The 25540-nt window shown below is 42.1% G+C and overlaps 1 protein-coding gene across 2 annotated transcripts in view; it reads left to right on the top strand.

Moving 5' to 3' along the window:
• Positions 1-25540, top strand: part of mfn2 (mitofusin 2) — an 88661-nt gene that overhangs the window by 51585 nt on the left and 11536 nt on the right. For both annotated transcript variants that reach the window (XM_084333324.1, XM_084333325.1), the window contains exons 11-15: positions 1114-1240; positions 9957-10061; positions 14201-14303; positions 14455-14675; positions 23969-24124. In XM_084333324.1, coding sequence (XP_084189450.1) covers positions 1114-1240; positions 9957-10061; positions 14201-14303; positions 14455-14675; positions 23969-24124 — 712 coding nt within the window. The remainder of the gene's footprint in view (positions 1-1113; positions 1241-9956; positions 10062-14200; positions 14304-14454; positions 14676-23968; positions 24125-25540) is intronic.

Genomic DNA, 25540 nt, shown 5'->3' with positions numbered 1-25540 from the left:
ATTTGATTTTTTTAATTTGAAATCTTTATTTCAAACATGTAAATAAATACAAACAATATAAAATCTAAACAAATCATTGATCTCAAGAAATTAAATGAAAAAAATAAACAAAAGCAAAACATAACTCAATTTACATGTTCAAAAAGGAGTAGGAAGAAGTATACACTTATTTAATCCTACCCATTTTCCACTACTCAAATAAGTGTACTAATTTAAAACCTTACAAAACAAATATATATATATATATATATATGCAAAACAAAAATAATTATATATGTAAAACATGAAAGAAATAAAATAAAAATGTAAACACCCATGAATGTCAAGTCCCTTCCTCATCCCTGTACCTTGGGAACATCATTTCCGTATAATTCAGTTTGAATTGTCTCATATTTGGACATTGCTTTAGCACCACATTCAGAATGTTCCATAGTTTCACTCCACATATAAAAATGCAGTGTCTTCTCCTGGTAGTGCGTACACTAAGAACTTTTAAATTGAGTTCTCCCCTCAGATTATAACCCCCCTCTCTATCAAAGAACAGTTCTTGAATGTTTCCTGGAAGTACATTACCTTTAGCTTTATACCTTAATTGTGCTGTTTTAAAATTCCAGAAGAATTCCACAAGAACTAATGTAAACGCTAGATGTGTTTTAAATTTTGGGACTTAAACTATGGAATAGGATTAGTGACTGGTTCAAATTGTGTACTTCTCAGGGGAGATTTAAAAAAAAAAATCTTTAAAAGTAAAATAATTCACAAGTACAGTTTTGAGTAAAACATCAAGCATTTGTTTTTTTCTTCAAAAAAGTAAAGTTATCTTGCAGCATATTTTACGTTTTCTTTTAAATATGAAAATATATTTTGTTTAAGAATTGTAAAGGATAGGCAAAAAATAAGCATGTGCTTCAGCCTATTCCTTTTTTTGGTCACTGAGTTTGGATTTTGTGTGTGAGCTTACTTTGAATATGTACATTTGTGATTTTTTTTCTTTTTGTAAGTCCACACAAGTGTGTTTTTGATTTGTTGTAAACAAAGACAGAAATAAACTATTCATTCATTCGATATGGGTATTGACCAGCCCTAAATGCTAATGAGGTGTGTGTTTTGCAGGATCCACTGTCTAGAGACGAGGGAGGACCGGCAGGACCGCATGGAGTTTATAGACAAACAGCTGGACCTGCTGACCATGGACTGTAAGAGCAAGATCAAGAAGATCACTGAGGAGGTGGAGAGACAGGTAACAATCTCACCACACACACACACACACACACACCTGTTAATCATAAAGGAAAATACTTTCTATATCGTTCAAACACAACTTTACTGTCAACACACCATCTGTACAGGTGTCGTTCACCATAGCCTTGAGCTCAATAACAACCCACTCTGCATGTATACAATGGAGAGCATGTATAAATACTGAAGTAGGAGGGGTACCATATAATTTTACTTAAAGGGGACATGCATTGCTATTCCTTGCACTATTTGGGCAACTTTACACAATTCCTGTGAGTCTATGGAACACATCTGTAAGTTCTTTTTTCAAAAAGATTCATTGTTTTATATTTCTAATCAAGTACTCAAAAGCATAATTTTTCTACCTCAGGATTTCAGGCTGTTATTGGATGGGCTCCACCCATAAGCGCTTTGAGTGACAGTCACCCACACAGTCTGCGAGTGGCAGACAGAGAGAGATAGAGAGAGACTGAGGGGGATACTAATACATTTTGCCACGGGGGGGGCATAATCCCACGGGACAATGCATTGGTAACTTGTTTCTTTTTTTTTGAACAAATGTTTTTTATTTTCCCTTTTTTAACATAAAACTAGACACACAATACATTAACAGTAGAAATCCACAATAAATCACAGGACTGACTTCCGGTTTAGCGTTAGAATGGAGTAATTCGCATGTGACACAGCTGCTCTCCCGTTATTTTTTTTTCCGTTTTAAAAACATATTTATACACCATTAATGCGTTTAAAACTTGACGCATATATCAACTGAGATTATCAACTAACTATATTGACCAAAAGAATCGAGATGCCAACAACAAGGAAAGACACAACGAGACCAAAATCAGTCGCAGATGACCCGCCTAAGGAAGCAGGATTCGTGCGGCAAATAGCAGAGAATATTGACGTGACAGTGGCCGCTTCAAGTTCAACCCCTTCAAATACCTCCGCGGACACAGAACAAATCATCCGGAGAATGGATAAAATGGAGAAGACAATAACCCAAAAAGTAGATGCTATTAAAGAATCTATCGAAGGCAAAATAGAAGCGCTGAGAGCGGACGCCGATGCACATATTAAACACGGAGGCTCTGGAAACAGGTATGGAAGTCCACCAACAAAATTTTGTTCGAATCGACAAAGAAGTAGATGATATCAACGTTAACCTAACTGCTGAGATGAAGGGAAACTACAAAGAACTCAATACGGAGCTCAGCGATATAACGATGGAGCTTAAGCGAATCAATGAAGAACAGAAAGCCAAAATATTCGAGATGGAATATCAAAAACGCAAGCTGAATATTCGTATAGTCGGTCTGGACGAGTCGGTGAGCTGCGCACGCCCTGAAGAGTTTGCCACAGAATTACAGAAAATCTTGGGAACAGAGATCCTTCCTAAAGTACCAGAGGTGGAACAGTGCTACAGATTGGGGACCCGATCCAATGACAATAACGTTAAGCCCAGAGTGATATTGGTTATCCTGCGCCAAGTCAGAATAAAAGAAATTATTATTCGTGAAACTCGCAGGATGAAAGGCAATCTGAAATACAAGGATATACCAATACACTGCTTTGAAGATTATTGTTGTGAGGTAGTGGACCTGCGTGCCAAGTTCAAGACGGTGATGTCTCAACTCTATCTGGAGAAATACAGACCCCTACTAATATACCCTGCAATACTTCGCATCGTCGATAAACAAGGAGCAAGGGTTTTCCTCAAATCGCCTGAAGATGCAGCCAAATACATGTCTGCACAACACGCAGGATAGTGTATAAATAGCCTTTTAATCTCTGCTATGCATGGTCACCATATAGTATAAACTTAAATGAACCGATGATTTGGGACAGAGAGACCTACGAGCTCAGAGTTATTGAATGCTTTCCCCGTCGGGATTCTATTATTGCGGACATATTGGATTCAAAATTGGAACACTCCAGAACATACTGGAACATTCCACTGTAAAAACGACATATTGGAATAATCTAGAACATCTAAAGCATTCTTTGATATAGGGAACATTCTGGAATAACAGCAATACGTGGCCAGACATACTATCAGAAGCCCTTCGGGGGAATAATCAACAGCATCTAGCTGCAGAACCACAGAACCATCATAGCAGCGGCCGGCTGGAATAACATTCTACACAACGGATCATCGCCCACCCCTGGCCAGGGGAAATGCTGCATATACGTATTTAAAAACTGCTTTTTATTAATTGGAAATATTTCCACTACTTCTCCAATTTATACTTTAGATGTTTAAGCATAGCAAAGCTCTTTTAAGATCTAAGTTAATGTTCTCTTCCTTATACTTGTTTTTTTTTTTCGGTTTTCTCTGATTTATTGAGGCTCTCATTTCAGTTCAATACCTCCATATTATTCATGGATTACTATAAATTACACAAGTTCATATAAAATGTAAGTGATTAGGGCATGATAATTGAAGCTTATTTTTGGTCTTTATTTTTAGTTTTATCTTATTAAAATTTTTATTTAACGGGAAAGTACTTATGGTAGAATTTAGAGTGTTAGATCCTATGGTATACATAGGAATGTTAAGGATAATTGGATCATTCTGGGATATCCGGTGGTGCAAGGGAGGGAGTCATACGCAAAGGTTGTGTTCATGGAACACAATCATGTACGACTCTCGGTGGGAGGGGAGGGAAGGGGATTTTTATTTGTATATATGTATGTTTTTAAGCTCGGCTCTCAACGGGACCTCACTAGTTGGATGTATATCTATTATTGCCTCGCACTCCAGAAGCATTACCAAAAACTACAATACAACATGTATAGATTATGGCTAGTTTGAATATAATTATATGGAACACCGGGGGAATAAATAACCAACTCAAACGCAAAAGCGTGCTCACACTGATGAAAAAAGAACATGTGGACATTGCTCTGCTAAGCGAAACGCACATTCTAGAGAAAGACATAGATAAATTAGCGGACAATACATACCGTAATTCCTCTAATAGTAACCCCGGCTTGTATTTGCTTAAACTGTAGCGGATACCAGGCTTGTATTAGGAGGAGGCATGTATAAGAGAGAGGCCTATATTTCTCATTTTCAAACGGATCATAATGAATAAATCAACATTTTGTGTCAGTTTGAACCCAGTAAAATGTACTGGGTTCATTTATTGAAACCAAGTACTGTATGAAATAGTAAACAGTGCAATTACAGGTGGTCACTGGTCATTTCAACGTTTTCAAAGTGAAATCAAGTAACTTTACCGTAGCAGCTCAGTATGCAGCTCAGTATATTAGCGCACCCGGCCATTAATAGAGACCCGGTTTGTAATTGAATACCGGCCACTATTAGAGGAATTACGGTATCATAATATTAGTCACTCTTCTATTGGTACGAGAACTCGGGGTGTAGCCATAGTCGTTAAACGTAAGTTGAATATTGTATTAAAGGGAGTATGGTCTGATGTAGAAGGTCGGATAACTATAGCTAAGATTGTACATAAGAACAGGAAAATAGCGTTGGTAGCGGTATACGCCCCAAATTTGTACGAAGAGGATTTCTTCACTACACTAACAATGCAATGTTAGACATTCCCGATTACTCATTTATAATAGGTGCGGATTTTAATGCCATCTGGAACCCAAGGATGGACAAATCTTACCTCGCCTTTTCCAGCGAACAAAATAATTCATCTAAGGCATTAAAGGATTGGTTGAAGATTACAGGTGTAAATGACTTATGGCGATTACTTAATCCCACGACCCGAAAGTACTCTTGTCGATCTGCGAGACATAACACATTATCCAGAATAGATTATGTCTTTGCATCACAGAGACTATTTGATAATTATGAAGTGGAAATGATACCCAACGCACTATCAGATCACTGTTATTTACTCCTTAAAGGAACATTTGGTATACTATCCTCCCGAGCCCCAAGATGGCGATTTAACTCGATGCTGCTTAATAACAAGGAATTCATTACACAACTCAAAGAAGCTCTTATAGTATTCCAACGGGAGAATGCAAACTCGGTGCAAGACCCCAGAATATTATGGATGTCGGTAAAGGGAATGATCAAAGATTTCACTGATAGCTTTTCCTCCAAAATGCGCAAGAATCAATGCACAATACTGGCTGAGCTGGAAACGCTTTACTCAACGTTATTTAATTCTCTAAAATACAACTCAACTCGACTAGAGAATCAAGTTAACATACTAAAAATAGAGATCAATGCCATATACAGACAACAATCGGAAATACAAATACGCAGCACAAGACAACAGCAGTACTCCCAAGGTTCTAATCCTAGTCACCTATTAGCCATGCGATTGAGAATCAATGCAAAATTTGCAGATATAACTACCATTAGAGCACAACAAGTACTTGAAACAGACCCTGTAAAAATAAACGATACATTCAAAGAATTCTACTCCGACTTATATAAATCAGAAACGACCTTCGATCAAAACAAAATGGACACATATCTTAATCAAATTATTCTCACTAAACTTTCAGAGGATGACGCTAAACAGTTAGAAACACCGATCACACTAGAGGAACTCAAGAAGGCCATAACCGCAATGCAAAGTGGTAAGGCTCCTGGAAGAGACGGTATCCCATCAGAAATGTACCTTTCTTGTTGGGACATAATTGGACCCTTATTACTAAATATGATCTTATACTCAGTCAAGGAGGGGAACTTCCATAAGAATGACAATATTGCACTCATAACAGTCCTCCTTAAAAAAGACAAAGACCCCAACGAGTGCGGTAGTTATAGACCTTTAAGCCTCCTCGGAACCGATATCAAACTGTACTCTAAGGTATTAGCCATCAGATTACAAAAGCATATGACGTCTTTAGTTCACCCGGACCAAACTGGCTTCATAAGAGGCCGCCTGATCACTGATAACATAAGACGAATACTGCACGTACTAGATGCCGACAAGGATGACACCATACCTAAGGCGATGCTGTCCCTGGATGCTATGAAAGCCTTTGACAGGCTGGAATGGTCATATCTATGGGCAGTATTAGAAAGGATGGGGTTAGGAAAAGGATTCATTGATATGATTAAAGTATTATACAAAGACCCATCGGCCATGATTACAACAGGCACAATCATCTCCAAAATCTTTCCGGTATCACGCTCTGCCAGACAGGGTTGCCCTCTTAGTCCCGGACTATTCAATCTATCATTAGAGCCTTTAGCACAATATATAAGACAATCCCAATCCATAGAACCAATCGTAATCAAGGGCACACAACAAAAAATTAGTTTATATGCGGACGACGTAATATTGTTCATGCAAAACCCCAACACCACATTGCCTCATCTGCTCAAGTTGATTGAGAACTTTGGTGATTTATCGGGATTTAAGATAAATTGGCCGAAGTCGGCTTTCCTTCCACTTAACACCCCTGCAAAAAAAGATATAACCCTCCCAGGAGAGATACCGATGGTAAAACATTTTAGATGCTTGGGAGTGGAAATATTCCCCACCATAAGACAAACGGTGAAGCACAATTACACAAAAATCCAAAACAAAATCAAAGACGACCTTGATAGATGGGCAAAACTTAAAAACACAGTACAAGCACGGATATCAATAGTTAAGATGGATGTACTACCTAGAATCAACTTCTTCAGTTCAATGCTACCGTTACCCCCTCCAGAGGGTTACTGGAAAAGATTACACTCCTCCACATACAAATTTATTTGGAATAACAAACCACCACGTATAAAAAGATCCACCGCACAGAGAAATAAAGCAGATGGTGGCATGGCATTTCCAGATTTTTTCCAATATTTTAAGGCGTACACATTAAGACCATTGACAACATGGTTTGACCCCCAAGCATTAGTATCCTGGAGAAAATTAGAAGAAAACATAGTAGCCCCACATAGACTGAAGGACATAGCATACACTAAACTACCAATCAAGCACTGTGAACGGAAATTTGGCCCCATAATTAATCATGCGATCCGGATATGGCGTGAATCACAAAAAAAAAATCCTAACCCACATAAATGGCACAATCATACTCCCTTATTCAATAACAATGCACTCTTAATTGAAAAACGACCTATAAGATTCCCTATATGGGAAGAGCAAGGCATACACTCATTAGGGGATGTTTTTAACAAACAGGGTTTTTGTAGTGATAAAGAAATACGCAAAAAATGTAATCTCACCAAGTCCACATGGCTTTTTTACATACAGTTACAGCTATGTTTGAAGTCTCACGGTGTTCCATTAGACATACCAATTGAACACCACAGATACCACAAATTCTTCTATGAAAGAGAGACATCGAGAGGTTTTGTTTCAGATTTTTATCATCAATTACTAACGTCCTCGTATGAAACCCTCCAACTAGACTGTCTGGAGGAGGGATATACCAGACCTGGAAAATTTGATTGGCAAGGAGCCTGGGCAAATGTCCGACTTACATCAAGGAACCCGGATCATCAACAAATCAATCTTAACTATATTCACAGGACATACTTGACTCCTATAAGACTGTGCAGAATGGGTCTTAAACAAGACTCCAAATGCTCCCAATGTACAAATGGGGACGAAGGGACATTTATGCACATGTATTGGGACTGCCCACCAGTTAAGGCATTCTGGAAAGATGTGACCCAACAATTATCAAAACTCTTATCTTGGAATATACCTGTACACCCCTCGGTATTACTATTGAATGATGTTTTTGAGTTTGCAGTAAATCCACAGCTAAAGAGATTGGTTTTATCGGGTATCACAGTAGCTAAAAAGCTGATCGCATCACGCTGGTTTCAACCGGAAAAAATGTGCCGGAAAGTTTGGTTTTTTACATATCTCGATGTGATTTATCAAGAAATATCTACAGCAAGAATTCTGGGTCTCAATGAATCCAAAATGTCAATGTGGTTAGAAGTGGTGGAGAGAATAAAAGCTAGCTTATAATGGTAGTGTCTGGTTAGGTGCGAGGGATAATGGAGGTACTTCCCAAGGTGGGGTCCGGGAGGGGGGGGTTCGAGCTGGAGCATATGTGTGTAGGTTTTTAGATAACAGGTATTAGGGGTATATCTTATATAAGACAATTAACTAAAATGTGATTTCATTGGATGTGCTCTGACAATTAATGCTTGTATATCTTATCGTGTGTTGTCATGTTTGTTTGTGTTTGTTTAAAAAAAAAAAAAAAATACAATAAATCACAGGACTATGACCGACATAATAATAACAATGACTGTCCAGTACTTGAATCAAAATAAATGTAGATTAAAAGATATACACATAATAAATACAATACATATGCTCTTGCTTGCTCTTCCTCACTCTTTCCTTCTCCTTCCCTTCATTGGTAACTTGTTTCAAATGACAATATATACCTCTGTGAATATTATTGCATGGATCGGAATGCGGGCGTGCGCGTGGGAGCATGCGCAAAGATATTTTGACAGTGATATGCGAGTGCTCCCGACTGCGAGGGGGAGAGAGAGAGGGGGACCGCGCGCAGGAGTGTGTGTAAAAATGTGTGTGCGCCGCGGGGGTCTTCTCTCACACACACATGAGAGAGAAGCTCCTGCCCCGCGCGGTCGGGAGGTTGTGTATAAAATGCTCCGTGCGTGTGTGAAGACCCATCCCCGCGGCGCACACACATTTTTACACACACTCCTGCGTGCTGTCCCTCTCTATCTCTCGCTCGCTCGTTCTCTGCTTCTCTGTCAAAACCCGTTTGAGGAAGTGTCGGGTTACACTATGCGCTACAACCATAGAGGGGGCGTTACTGCAAATCAGTACCTTATTCACGTCAGCAATACTGTCAAATCAGAACGGCTTAGTTGAGTGAGGGAAGATCTCGTGAACTTGAGACTAGACTGATGATGATAATTAGAGACACAGACCACATTAAAAAGCAATATATACCGTAAATACTGGTGTATAAATGAACACTAAATAACAACTTAACAGCACACGCACACACAACCCTGTCTGCAGGCTTTACCAGCTCACATCTTCACACTGACTCATACACTCAAATACACTGCGTCCATCACTATATTCCTTCAGGAGCAGTATTGATAAAAAAGCACCCTCCAGTTTTATCTGCATAACTTGCAACTGCTTTCACACACTTTTGGAACTGAGAAGAATAACATCTGTGACAAAAGTGACATCGACCCCTTAGTAGAGAAATTGACATAGGGCCAATGTTTAGAGTTGGTCCTGGGAGACAGTGGCTCAGGAGGTAGAGCAATAGCCTGTTGATCTGAAGGTTCCCGGTGAGCAGGTTGGCAGCACCTTGCATGGTTGCCTCCGTCGTCTGTGTGTGAATGTGTGAGTGAATGCGAGGAACAAAATTGTAAAGCGCTATTAATTATAGTATAGTATATACATAAATGTATGAGTCATTTTGGAAGCGCAGGAGGCTGTGGGAATGTAGCTGGGGCAGATTTCACCACTAGTGAAAAAACAACATGTTTGGATAGTTTGTTGTTCCATATTGTCCAGCCACGGCAAAAAATTCACAATATAATATATTAAAAAAATATAATTTTTGTAGATGTGAAGTACCTCTGACTGGCAATGTCACTAACTCACTCAGGCAGTAATCCAGTCAGTTTAGCCACTCTGCCCATAGTGGTGGCTCACAGACAATGCACTTTGTGGCAGACCAGTGTAGCTTTGCGTCTATGACACACTGTGTGTTCTTACGTTCTGAATTCCTCTATGTGCGTGTAGGTGTCCAATGCCATGGCGGAGGAGATCAGGAGACTGTTTGTGCTGGTGGACGACTTCAACATGGACTTCCACCCCTCACCAGTGGTGCTCAAGGTCTACAAGAACGTACGTGTTAAAACACACACACCAGGATATTGTTTCATAATGTTCCATTGGTTTTGATGCTTTGATTTCCACAAGGTTCTAAAACGGTAGATTTTTCCCTGATACTTTGCTGAACAAAAGAATCATTCATTATTAGGGGTGTAACGGTACGTGTATTCGTCCCGCAAATTTACGGTACGGGCGTCACAGTGCGGTACATCCAGCCATACGAAGAATACGTCTCATACGACTAGGTGAAACTAGGGTTACACATTTGACAAAGCTCTCATTTGTACGAGGTACGTACCGAACCGTGGCTTCTGTGTACCGTTACACCCCAATACATTCTTCCTAATTTATACATGCCACCTGCTTTTCTGAATATAATCAAGCCATGTTCAAATTATCTCTTCCATAAAATTATCTGCCAGGCTGGAGAAAATAAATAAATGCTTCTCATTAAACAGTTTGAAAGTTGTTGATACATTCTGATACCATAACCACATAAAGTGCACCGGGATGTATACATGCTCACGAGCACTTGCACGCAAGTCACGGCACTTTGCGAGCGTCTAGCGATGGCGGTGGATGAGGAAATGTATTTTGGAAAGCTTTTTTTTTGTCTGTTTTACTCTGACGTTTCTCAAAGACCCATTTCTGAATGGATTTTTATAAAATGTTGACCTGTACTACATAAAACTTCAGGCTATGGAAACGCTGTATTTTCCAGCTTATACCTCTATGCTGGAATATTGGAATATGGAATCTTGCAACCACTACAGAAAAATGTGAATACACAAGTTCAAGTTAAACTCAAGTTCAGACCTCTGTTACTCTATTTCATTAGCACTAAAAGTGATTTTCCTTTTTTGCATTAATAACTTCAGAATGTTATCTTTCCAAAGAGACCAGGCTCATGCATGTGCTAAGCTATAAGTATAAAGCTAAGCTTTGCAAAAAGAGTATGCAGTCCTCAAGTTCAAGTTAAAAAAAAATATAATAATGTTGGCATGTTCCTTTTAACAATGCTTCTTGTGTGGCACGTACTCAGTTCTATCCACTCCTCTCTCCATCTTGCCACCGCCACAAATAACCTACTACAATAGGGCCCAACAGATCGATGCACTGCGGTACATTGGTTTTCTTTTTCCACGCCACTAGCACCTTAGCCTACTTAGCTCTTGTTATGGAACAAATGGGTCCTTTTCCAATAGGAACACTGCAGTGTTCTCTGTGTGACGGTATATGTGTTGGTTCTTTACTTTGCTGTTGGTGGTGCTTTAAATGGGCCAGTGTCTGAAACCTCTCCCCTCTGTTCTAAATGCACTCCATACATGAAATTCCTTCCTATCTCACATGCCGACATGTATCTGTTCAGTGTGAGATGGAACAGAAGAAATATGACAGAACAACAAACCTAAACCTGTAGGTAGATATATTAGTGTTCCCTCTGACCTGCTCCCTTCAAAATGTGTTATTATTATACATGTAGGTGTCTATATATTAGTGTTCCCTCTGACCTGCTACCTTTAAAAATGTGTATTATACTTGTAGGTGTCTATATATATTAGGGGCGACTAGCTCGGGAGGTAGAGCAGTCGTCTGGCAATCCAGAGGTTCCCAGTTCGATTCCCGGTCCTCCCGGGCAGCGTCTCGATGCGTCCTTGAGCAAGACACTTAACCCCTAATTGCTCCCGATGAGCAGGTTGGCACCTTGCATGGTTGCCTCCGCCGTCAGTGTGTGAGTGAATGGGTAAAATGAGAGTAACAAATTGTAAAGCGCTTTGGATAAAAGCGCTATATAAAAAAGCAGCCATTTATATTAGTGTTCTCTCTGACCTGCCACCTTCAAAATGTTTATTATACATGTAGGTGTCTATATATTAGTGTTCCCTCTGACCTGCCACCTACAAAATGTGTATTATACTTGTAGGTGTCTATATATTAGTGTTCCCTCTGACCTGCCACCTTCAAAATGTGTATTATACTAGTAGGTGTCTATATATTAGTGTTCCCTCTGACCTGCCACCTTCAAAATGTTGTATTATACTTGTAGGTGTCTATATATTAGTGTTCTCTCTGACCTGCAACCTTCAAAAGCCTCTAATCACATTCCTGCCAAGGTTATTCCTGTTGCTCAACTCTGTTGCTCCATTTGATGTGTTATGTAAGAAGAGACTGGCAGATTGATTCAGGCCAGGGAGAGTCACCTTGTTCAACCTTGCATGCTTATCGGAGCACCATGAACACAGGCCAGGTTCACTCCTAGTCCATTCAAATCTACTATTGAGTAAACTGATCTGTATATAGATAGACTGAGCAATATATTGAATTTCTCATGCATATTATTGCTGTGTGAAAGCATGTAATATCGACAGTGCACACATTGCAATATGGACATTTTTATGCATTTATTCATTTCAAAATGCACAACTTAACATTGGACCCCTTTAAAAATGGCCATGCCACCATCACCACACAAATCTAAATTAAGCTAGCTTTAATATAGCTTTTGGAACAACATCTCCCCTCTTTGTCAGTGAGCTAGCATGACATGACATGTTTCATAATATCAGGATCTTTGTGCTAGCTTAAAATGTGTTATCCCACTAGAGCCCTTAACACTTTCGATGCCGGCCGTGTTTTCCTTTTTACCCCTTTGAATGCCGCCACCCACTTCAATGTTAGCGTTAAAAACGCATAATCTATGTTTTAAATTATGGCTATCTGTCTAATCTGCCCGTCGCTTATCAATGACTTGTTTGCAGTCAACATTGTCGAAACGGATTGTTTTTTGATCGGTTCATATCCTTTTTATAGCATTTCGAAAAGCTACCGTTCTCTCGAAAATTTCCGGAAAATAGAAAGATTCCCCCATAAATGGCATTTATTGGAATATTCTCGAATACACTAGACACGTTGTCATTTGTCGGCCTATTTATGAATCGTTTTCAAATAAACGCTAGATTATCGATAGTATATGTGTACTTATGCACGCTATAGAAGCGGGCTGAAAAATCTATTCTCATTTCCTCAACATCACATACACACACACGGCACATGCTGATATCTCAGTGAATACAGCTCTGATTATCCTAAAACTGGTAACATAGACTCCTTACCTCAGATCAGATGTTCTCCAAAAAGATTATTCCAATTCCTGATCGCCATTCCAAATATCGATCGTGTTTATTGATTGATTATTGGCTGCTGTAAATATATATTCCACGCTGCTTTCCAACTCGCGATCACTTCCCTCATCAGATCCCTCACCAGCATAATGGAGCCAGTTGGCTCCACCCACAGGGATCCAGCAGTATAATCGAATGGCCTGCAGTTACACAGGGATAGACGATAGGGCGCGGTATTTTCCCATCTGAGCTCCTAGAGGCTCTGCTGTACCAACGGGAGACTTGGTTGATGAAATATGAATTCAGATCGCTAATAAAAAAAAGAAACGACAATTCGCGTTGTCGGCACTCAACGGGGGGGCATGATAAGACGACAATACACGTTGCTGGCACTCAAAGTGTTAAAAGAGAGCTCATTAACTGGCAGGATATCGGTAACATACACGCCGATACAAACACACTGTAGCACCCACTCCCCACACTTTATATTTATTGATAAAGGATTGCACTACAACTCGTACACCTTACTGTAAATTGTACCTCATCCCATTTCTGCTTTGCACTATATAGTATTGTATATTAGTACACTGCATAGTATTGTATATTATATGGTAACTCAGTTACGTCTATTCTGCATCGAACATTGTACATATGTCTATATTGAACACTGTGACCTCATTTTCTACTTCTAATTTACATGCTATACTATGTTATTTGATACTTATCTTGTCTAGCACAGTCTCTGTAGCGTAACAGTAAGAAGCATTTTGTATAAAAGTATTCTGTACTTCTGTATGACAACTATTAAAGAAACTTGAAACTTGATATTGGCAATAAGCCAATATCGGCCAATCAATATTTCAGTCTGGCTCTTCACATTATACTCCAGAAACAAGAAAAGGACATGTAGATTCTTAACTTAAGACTAGAGCTTAAAAATATATTTAGCAAACCTGTATCACAATCGCAATATCTGTAAAAAATAAAATGCTATATTTGGATGACAATGTGTTGTGCTTTGTGTCTCAGGAGCTCCACAGGCACATTGAGGAGGGACTGGGCAGGAACATGTCTGAGAGGTGTTCAACAGCCATCACCAGCGCCCTGCAGACTACACAGACTGACATGATCGGTAGGACCTCTGCCACTCCAACATGATCAATACACTAACCACATCCATAGAGGTAATCAATGACTAACCGGAATGTTGGAGATCTTGTTCACATCTCTCTCTCCCTCCTCTCTTTCCACCACCCCCTCTCTCTCTCTGCCCTCCTCTCCAGAGGGTCTGAAGCCCTTGCTGCCATGCCTTGTTAGGGACCAGGTAGACAAGCTGGTTCCTCGTCAGTGTTTCAGCCTGAGCTACGACCTGGCTTGTGACAAGCTGTGCTCCGACTTCCAGGAGGATGTGGGCTTCCACTTCTCCCTGGGCTGGACCATGGTGGTCAACCGCTTCCTGGGCCCCAAGAACACCCGCCGTGCGCTCATGGGCTACAGCGACCAGGTGACTATCCCCTCCCCCGACTGGGCCAAACACTGTGTGGTTTCCCCTCACTGTCCTCGGTCGGGCAGGCTGCTCCATGGTGGTTCCTCTATAAGCTGTTAATGAATATTAATAGGGCTTCTCATGAGGCTAGCCACCTCCAGTGTCTCCTTTCACTCTCTTCAATCACTCTTAAAGATACTCTTCAGAATAATTATAGGTTATTAAAGTATAATTATAGGTTATTATTATACTATAATAAGTTGTGTAATTTATTATAATTACAAGGGTGTAGTGAGTTTGTCTCGTATCAAATGGCACCTGATAAGATTTCACCACCAAATCCACAGCCTGAAGCACAAACACAACAATGCTGCAAATCAAATCTATGACAGTCGAAGCTGCAAATCAAATCTATGACAGTCGAAGCAAGGTAAAAAGGAATGGATACATGTGCAACTACTGTGCCACCCACAATAACAATTAAAACAATAGTTAAGCAAGGATGTAGCGGTTTTCTTGTTCCAAATGTACTGTGAGTCAGAACAACATCCTTCCTGTCTGGAAACTCAGGAATGTGAACTCCAACAGGATTGGTTTTACTCCATGTTATTTCTATTCGATTCTTTACTGGCACGCAATGATGACATCACCCTCACTCGCCCTGTAAAACTAAAAAGCAGAATGTTTTTCTGTCCTGATGGTTTCCACACCAAATGTGTAACGTCTACACTCTGGTTTATGGGACAGTTGGCCTGTGATTATAATTTCTTTCTCTTTTACTTAACATGGTTCCAAGTGGTCTGCCATGTGCACAATCTGCCCATTTCACATTCTGATTCTCTCTCTCTCTCTCTCTCTCGCTCTCTCTCCCCGTCCCTCTCTCTCTCCCCCCAAGACAATACACATACAGTATATCTAATGTTACCAGGCGATATCCTACAACATAGGCTACACACAGCGATCATCCATGAGTTAACGCTGCTGCTCATAATCTCAACAATGCTTGCTAAAGCATAATTACAAAGCAAAAATACAGCACACCTGCACGCTAACTGTAATTGACTCACCATTAGTAGCAACACTTGTCCACAGTACAGACACCAGGCGGAGACAGAGATTGTGAAAATGATGGCGCAGACACTCTTGCTTCCACACCAAACAACGTTAGGTTATGACTATAACCAAGTTCTGTTAACACTAGTGGACGCTCAGCGTCTCATTGCATATATCTCGCTTCAGCATATATACACTGAATACATTTCAAAATGTACCTTTAAATGCCAGCATTCATCTGGCCACACCCCCATCCGCTTACCTATATAAGCAGGGGTGGTGCCACACACTCATCTCCTTCCCACCAAATTTCACCACAATGAAAAATCAAGGGCCGCAGCGGCGTCTAGACGCTGAGCGTCCACTAGTGTTAACAGAACTTGGTTATAGTCATAACCTAACGTTCTGTATCACACTAGCTCCCGCTCAGCGTCTCATTGCATAATAGGAGCTGAGTGGGAGCTAGAAGCTCGACAAATACACCCCGCTGAAGGCCCCCCACAACCATCAGAACAGGGAGGGCCGAGCCCCCCCGACCCCCCCTAATGGAGGGCACCCCCCCTATTAGAGGATTCCCGGGAGGGCGACGGACCCGACCGTGCGAAGAGGCACTCAAGCACTCAACGCACAGGGTGAGCAGACCGTGGCCTGACCCCACGACTACACACACGCACAACCCGCATGCCACCCGGGAACGAACGGAGGGAACAACCTCGTTACTGCCCCCTAGAATCACGGGGTCAAGGGTAAACCCAACCCCGTGGCAAGGCCGTAGCAGCGGAGCGCGAAGGAAGACCCAGACCCACCAAAGGGACTGGACCCCCTGGAACGGGGGCCCGGAGAAGTCCATGATGCCAGCATCAAGACCCCACCAGGTGGACACTTGGTGACCCCGCCCCCCACATCGCCAGCGTATTCGGACAAAGGCCCCTCAGCCGAGCGGGCCCTGTCCCCCCAATAGTACACCGCCTGGCACACTGACCCTGCAGAACAGGCAGTCAGCATGGCCGTAAGCACACAAAAAAGGTTAACCAACGGAAGCAGGCAGCGCACCGGGGAAAAACCAGGCAACAGGCTGTTAACCCTAGCCTGGAGACTGCGGACGAGACAGGCGCCAGAGGGGACAGCTGAACACAGCCGCCCCGGCGGAAGGGGCGTAAGCTGGCGTTGTTGCATGACCAAGCCTCCATTTAAAAAAAAAACCCACCCAGAGGGGTTGAGGCAGAGAAGGCTGACACGATTGGCAGACGTCATGAACTTGCAGGGGCACCCTCAACCGGTGAACCCGGGAGTTGACACTGCTCCAACACACCAGGGAATCAACCACCTTGGTGTTACTCAATGCGGTGGTTGTTCCTATAACCCCTCAAGAAAAAACTCAAACACAAGTGCGGGTATACACCGGCTATACCGCAGTACAAGTGTTTCAGTTTTTCAAAAAAGGGTTAACCCAGGCCTACGGGTCGACGAAACATTACTTCGGACCGGGCCCGGCGATACGGGAAGCACAGGGTCACCAGAGGAGGTCAAAGACCACCCCAACAGGCCCCTCTTCGCCATGCGTGAGAGAGGAGCGAAAAAGAATGGAGAACCAGCCCCAAGCACACGTACTTGGTATTCCCAGGTGGTCTCCCAACCAAGTACTAACCAGGACCAACCTGTGTAGCGGCCGAGATCTGACGAGATCGAGCGTGTACAGGTTGGCATGGCCGTAAGCCATTACGACAGTGCTGAGTAAAAAAACGTACCCAACCAGGGTCTCCATAGTGCTTAACCCTGTGACACCCGTACCGACCTGGCATTTCCCCCCCTGAAAAAAGCCCAAGTCCCTCAGGGTACCAGAACAGCAGATCTGCATCCCCGGCGGACAACGGGTTCAACTGATCCGGACCAGCGTGACCAGAACCAGTCCCGTGCCCTAACCACGCCGACATGCCTACTCCAGGAGAAGGGGCAGATATGCGTGTTGATCTTAAACATGAAAAGAAGGCGCCACCCAGACGTTCGGGCGAACCGCGCCCGGTGGCCCACCCCCAGGGCGTGAGACCCCTCTACATATGTTCAGATCCATTCCGTCATCATCCCCCAGATATGAACGAGAATCCGTCGATAACCAAACCAGGTAGTCGGATTTGGTCGTCGGAAGAGGAAAAACCTCCATCCCAGTTGCTTTATAAAAACGCCGTTTTAACCTCAAGCAACCAAGGCGTGCCAGTCAGTCGCCTGTTTACAGAACACCCCGAGCTAGCACTATACGTGCGTCGGGACACACCCACATCAATGAACAGGCTATTTAGACCTGTCATTGAATCCCCAAGGCGCCCACGGGAACGACAAGAGGGGTGTGACACTTCCTAACTCCAACTCTTTTTAATAGAAAAGCAGGAAGCACCAACAGTATGTATCCCAGTCTACACAGCCGGGGGTAAAAAAAATTCACATTTTTACATCCCACCACCCTCCCATAGGAAGGAGACGGGAATCCCCAGAGAGACTTCCCACGCGAGCTGTACAGATTGAAAAGAATATATTGCACCTTGAGCCATGTAAAAAATTGGTTTTAGGGCTCTCCGGGAGGAGGCACTGAACCCATACACACTCAATAATCGAATTGAATCGAATACATACACAATAGAGTAGGACTCCTTCTTGAGGGTCCACTCACCTTGACAATCTGAGGAGGAGGCTCTGTACTCTGAAGGAGGCTCCCTCACATGGAAGGACGAGTCCCAACTCACAGAAGGCCCGAATAGGAGCTTGGTGAGGAGGAGCCCTGACCACCCCCCCAAAACAGATCCATCACATGGACCTGAACAGCACACGGAAGTCCTACCAACAGAGACGCGCACGGTGACGTACTCTATGGCGGGGGAATTTCTGCGGTGCACACGCCCAATATTCCAGGCCGTGGGACCAGGAAACTCCCTCCCCCCCCCCCCCTCACCCTGTAACGTGCCGAACCGCAACGTGACAGGGACCTTGAAGGACAGGGGGTTTACCCCTGACCAACAGAAAAAAGGGGGGAGGAAAGGTTACCAGTTCACCCCTTTACGACCCCACACCCATGATACGATGTAATGACAAAAAGAGAGTATGTCATAGTCAGCTCCATGAAGCGTCTGACAGCTTCACACAGCGCTAGGCCTGCCACGATAACACATTTTGCTGGGCGATTAATTGCCCCCGAAAATATCGCGATAAGCGATATTATTGCGACCGGTTAGAGAATTTTTCTTTGAGAAATTTATTTCCCAAAACATTTTGAAGCCCACCGCTCCGTCTTTTCCGGTGTTTTAGACTTTTATTTTGAAGCCCACCGACCGGACCGGAAGTATTGTTGTTATTATCCTAGCAGCCAACTTGTCTCGTCCGGTTCTGTGTTTTTGAGCTAATGATAAAACAAATATTGAGATTGTTGGTGAACAACTAACTTTAGGTTAGTTTTAACGTTAGCTACTAACGTTAGATGCAGCTACTACAGGCAATCAACGATGAGGAGGAAGCGTCAAAGCAGTATATAATAGAATAGCTGTGGTGCGTAGGCACTGCAGCACGACTCGAAACTACCTACTACGTTATAATAAATGAATTCATGTTTAACTTGTCCCCGTGTCCAGTCCTTTGACTAGCCCCACCCGTTCATTGTAAACAATGATGCATGTAATTGTATTAACGTTATTCTGTGTTGTAGCTATGCTATACGTTGTATTTCGTTTGTTAGCTATTTAGCTAATGTTGTTAGCATTGAATGAGAATCAACACTTGATCTTTCATCTTTATTTAGCAGTCCAGTTTCTCCGGGCAGTAGCGAGTAACTACTTGGGTCTAAAAATAGCTAACGTTACACTATAAATAACGCTACTTGGTTAAAAGGAGCAACACTATTGAGAAATGTAGTTAAGCTATGTGGGGTTGCCCCACGGAGCTCCTGTGCTGTGCTCTGTAGTAAAGCCAGCGGCCCGCCTCCCAACACAGACAGTGACTGACGAGGGGTACTGGTTCCGCCTCATTAACACTTTCAGCGCCACGCCTGGTTTTCAGTTTTACCGCTTGAATGCCACCATCGGCGCCAATGTTAACGTTAATATCGCCTAATCTATGTTTTAAATTATGGCTATGTGTCTAATCTGCCCATCGCATTATCAAAGACTATTTTCCAGTCAGTGCTGTGAAGGCAGATTGTTTTTTTATCGCGTCGTTGCCGTTTCAGAGCAGTTAGAAAAGCCCCCGTTTTGATATAAAAAACAGCTCATTCTGGAGCATTCTATGAAAATCGTCTTTTAGTGGAATATTCCACAACGTTGATATTCGTCTGCCTTTTTATGAATCGTTTTCAAATAAACGCTAGATGATCAATATTATACGTGCACGCACGCACATTACGGCCGCGCACTGATAATCGCTCCGTTGATTTCCTCACAGACTTTTACAGTGAAACCGAAAGAAGACATTTCACAAAACAGCTTATAACTTCATCAAACTTACTCTGATTATCCTACCACTGACAACATAGAGTCCTTACCTGACACCAGATGGTATCCAACTGGTATACACACACGGGAGTCTCGTTGCTGGAGTCACTTGCCTTGTGGTATAGTGGGGAGGCTGCTGTCTCGCTTATCTATGGCCTAAGCACAACACTGTGTGGCACGGTGCCATCTTATTTGCATGGAGTGTGGGTTAGACTTAGGGCTGGGCGATATGGCCTAAATATGATATCACGATATTTTCTGACCTTTCGGCGATACACGATACGCATCACAATGTTTTTCTTTTTTTCCCCAAACAGTTCATTATGAGGCTTACCAAGACAGTATTTGAGTTTGCAAGCTAACATTAAAGACAAAATAAAATACCCATGCATTTAGCATTTTTATATTATATATTAGATTTAGATTATTGGATTATTAGATTATATATTGCATATATTTAGCAATGAGATATTATATGATTTAGATATGAAATATGATGAATTGAAAATGGGGGACCCTGATGTAAACAAGACGAAAGTCTTTCTCTGGTCTGCATCCCCTTAACAATTGTATGTATTGAGCTGTACTGTACCCATTCTGCAATATGTTAATAAAGTTTTAAATCAATCAATCAATAGAATTTTAGCATTTTTATGAAACTACTGTATATTTGTATGTCTCTAAATGTTTGATTAATTGAAAATGGAGGACCCTTATGTAAAAAAGCCGAAAGTCTTTTTCTGGTCTTCATCCTCCAGTCAGTCCACTGTTGTTGTATTGAGCTGTACTGTATTGTACCCATTCTGCAATCGTTAATAACGTTTTCATTCATCAATCATTCAGCCGGCAACAGAATAATTTTGATTGACAGTAGAGTCTGCCAATTACGTCACACCGCTTGTACCCGCCCTGCTGTTCTTAGCACCAATCGGCAAGCGCTATTATTTTTTTACATTCCTGAATGCCCTCCATTGATTTTAACGAGAGCAGCTCAGCTCAACGACAACAACAACAGCTCACCGCGGCGGACGAGTGATTACTAGCGCACCGCAGCATGACAACGAGGCATAATGATTTTACTGCAACAAATGTTATAATAAAAGCCTTTCCATACATCTGTCTGATTGAAAACTTTATTAACAGACCGCAGAATGGGCACGCACAACTCGGCACGGACTGAGATATGAACAGTAACGCTTGCTATCTATGTCGTCATCGGACGTTGCTATGTTTGGGTAAATACGCTGATGTGTAACTATATAACGTGTAACTATATAACGTTAATGCCACAAAACGAATGCCTTTGTTAATCATAAGTACTAACTTTGATGCAGTACTAGTAGTGTGTGTGTGGGAGCGGCGTTGTTCAAAAGTTTGAACGGGGTGGACCAGATTGACGCGACACAATCCTCTTGGGCAAAACATCACGATATCCACGATACGTTAAAAAAGTGTATCGTTAATGAACTGTACCCGATATTTATATAATATCGTCATATCGCCCAGCCCTAGTTAGACTCCACAGCTGTGGTGGCCTGGGATGGGCCTAAGGTAGTATCGTGAATACTAAGTGTTTGTTTGAGTTGTCTCATATGTATGTCTTGTTTGTCCTCCCATACCTTTTCCCTTTGTGTGTGTTGTGGGTTGAAATCCCCACCGACGACATCCCCTTTTCCCTTTGGGAAAAGGCAGTGGGTTGAAACCCCCACATTGCAATAAAACCTAATTTACCATTTGAAAACGTCTTTGTTTACTATCTGCCTACCCGGGACTGTTTGAGAAGCATTTTTCTACTGAGGGGGTTGTTTCTGCTCATGTACCACCTGCCCAGTTACTATCTTGTATGGTCGATAGACCTCTGTACATGACAGTTCCTTTCTTTGCTCAGAGCGTGCCGAGTTGTACCCATTCTGCGGTCTGTTAATAAAGTTTTCAATCAGACAAGTGTATAGAACAAAGGGCTTTTATTATAACATTTCGTTGCAGTAAAATCATTATGCCTCGTTCCCTGAGGAGCGACGGTAATCCACTCCGGTCTCCGGTGGGAGCTAACGTATTAGCCGTGTTGTGACTGTGAGCTCTGATCAATGGCTGACATTCAGGAAGTAAAAGCACTGCAAGACGCTCCAACGTGTGACGCGTATCTCTTCTGACCAATCAGTGGTCTGCAGTGTTTCATGTGACTTTTCTGGTACCCAATAGGGTCGCTTGGAACCTCGACAGAGAAGTAGGGTATATCTGCAGAGCCGCAAGCCCAACGAGAGCAGGGTACTTTATTATTATTATAAAAAACAGCGGTGATGCGGTATTCAGCCCAACTCTGCGGTGGGCATGATGTAACAGCGATACCGCGGTAATACCGATACCGCGGCAGCTCTACGTCACACACACATTCCCTTTTGTCCGTCGAGTCGTACCGTAGATCGCTGACGTCACTTTAAACTTGAAACTTAAAATGGCGGCCCCCATCAGAGCATTCGGCTAACACAACATTAGCTTAGCGAACCTGCCACAGCACTTCTATGTGCATAAAGTGTGGTAACAAAATATCACAGCCCCTAAGACTGGGAGCGTTCTAACTACTGAGCATGTACCCAACATTATATGAAAAATAAAAAGTCATTACGATGTTTTAGTGCGCTTCAAGCGCTAAAGGGATTTATAACAACTTATAGCAGGGTCAATCTCAGTGTTAGTAATCGTCTGTTTATTTTCTTTTCATACCAACATTACCTTTTTAAGTGAACGTGGTCTTGTCCTTGTTGTATCCATGTGTAATGTTGATAGTAGTGGGTGTACACAGATGAAAGAGAGCAAGTCTGTCTGGGATATAGGTCCCGACTCCCAGGCTATTAGCTCTTCTCACAGTCGCAGCCTAGCCATCCTCTCAGCCTCCGTCGTCTTAAATGCTATGTTCTTTTGGTAGAACTGTTCGGCTGCCGCAAGAGTGTTGAGAGAGTAGCAGATTCCGTTCATGGTTATTGGTATAAGCTGTAGTCACGAGAGACTTGGGACGCGGTTTTTAGCCTCACGTATGTTATGTAGCTTGGCTTTTAGCCATAAACGCTGCAGAGCTTAACCCGGAAATGGGAAATGCTGAAATAATAACGTGAATTATTCAAAAAGTTATAATTATTTTGTCTCATCTTGTTTTAGTCAACATAAATTAAGAGAGAATTCGTCATGGTTTTTGTAAACAACATTTTCGTGTCCTCAGTTGTGGTCAACGATATTTAATTAATTATTTAGTCACGTTAGTGTCACATGATCAACATTAACGTGACGTCACGTCTCGTTGTCGTCGCGGGGAAAAGCTTCGTTGACTAACATCTTTCGTCATAATTTCCGTTGACAAAATTAACACTGCAAACAACGCCATGTGTGGCGCACCGATGGAACATATTGTTGCATCTTCTGACATGACAATGGAGCCAATTAAACACTATATGCCAACAACTTACAATTGACCAAACTAATTTCACCACACAGTGCAAAACACCCACCGCTGTGGGGCTTACAGTGATGCTCGTTGTCAACCATCCTTATTAATCATCGACACTACATTTATTTCCCCACAAACTAGCTTATTATATTTCAACGGCAGCGCGCAGTTCACTACCTTTGTGTTACATTTGTTTACATGTATGTGAAAAAGCCTAAAAGTAGCTTTCTACCGGTTCAACGGTTATACCGCCGACCGCTACCTGTGATTTCCCCTAATGCATTATGATGTCATATATTTGTTTTAGATGCTGATGCATGTTCTCCCATCTCCCCTTCACACAGGTGCCGCGGCCCATGGCCCTGACCCCAATCAGCACCAGCATGCCTCCCTTCCCCCGGGGCTCGGTGACCCAGGAGGAGCTGATGGTCTCCATGGTGACCGGCCTGGCCTCACTCACCTCCCGCACCTCCATGGGAATCATTGTTGTCGGTGGCGTGGTGAGGAGAGGGAGACAGCACGCACATACACACTCACCTAGACCAGTGGTTCTCAAACTGTGGTACGCGTACCACTAGTGGTACTTGATGGTACTGCTGGTGGTACTTGAAAACATTTCCAAAAAAGCAAAAAATTATTATTATTTTTTTCAGTCAGGCCACTGAACTTAGAAGCAGGCCAGGCCAGTGTTTCTGGTTGCGGCAGCGCGATAGTTAGATAATCTAAGTGGGGAACAACCAGGAGATCACTGTGACAGAGAGTAATGCAGTCTAAACAGTCATAAATCTTTAATTCAACTTCAGCCCTGATCATAACTATTTATTTTTAGATTTCTTGTAATGTCAGATAAAAATTGAAATACTCCCACTTTTCTGAAAAGAGTTGGTGTTAAATCTGACATTACAAAAAATCCATCAAAATATGTGTTGCTGCTAATCATTGACAGAAAAATGTACTTTGCATTTGATATATTGTAAATATTTGACTTTTTGTGTGTTTATTTTAACAATAATTTGTGATGCCATCACACAAACTGGCATTTAAAGGGTAAACATTCAAAAATGTATTGAATGTGTTTTCTTTTCTTTTTTACAATAATTTGTGATGCCCATCACAAACACTGACATTTAAAGGGTAAAAATTCAAAAATTCCTGCACCAGAATGCAGGAAATTAAGTTTTTGTAACCAAATAAGTGTGTGTGTGTGTGTGTGTGTGTGTGTGTGTGTGTGTGTGTGTGTGTGTGTGTGTGTGTGTGTGTGTGTGTGTGTGTGTGTGTGTGTGTGTGTGTGTGTGTGTGTGTGTGTGTGTGTGTGTGTGTGTGTGTGTGTGTGTGTGTGTGTGTGTGTGTGTGTGTGTGTGTGTGTGTGTGTGTGTGTGTGTGTGTGTGTGTGTGTGTGAGAGAAAGACGGACAATTGCTTTGCTGTGTGAGAGAGAGAGAATTAAGTACATTTTCTGAAATACAGTTGTTCTTAATTTTCTCACTTGCTATGTGAGAATGTTAGTTATTATGTTCTCAATGCCCCTTGCATTGTATGAGTTGTGTGGAATTGTTTGCTAGTTCTAGTGCTATCGCTTTGTACATTGTGGCTGTGTCTGACAAAAGTTAACAATAAATAATGGTATTAGGAATACATTTGCCTCCTGCGTGAACTGTGCATAGCTGAATAGACTGTATTTTAACGCCGGTCATATGGTGGTACTTGGAGAGCCAGCTACGTTCTCAGGTGGTACTTGGTGTAAAAAGTTTGAGAACCACTGACCTAGACAATCTAAAGCATGTCATGTCACGAGAGGACAATAAGAGTGTTTACTTGTACAATATTATTCAGGCATTAATTAACCCTTTAATCACCAATGACGTGTTAAGATGTCATTCCTCGCCATGCGTAATCTGCCAATGATGTCGTACAGCG

The sequence above is a fragment of the Notolepis coatsorum genome, assembly GCF_963971535.1.
Source record: "Notolepis coatsorum genome assembly, chromosome: 17".
Lineage (NCBI taxonomy): Eukaryota > Metazoa > Chordata > Actinopteri > Aulopiformes > Paralepididae > Notolepis > Notolepis coatsorum.
This window is presented reverse-complemented; position numbering and strand designations above follow the sequence as displayed.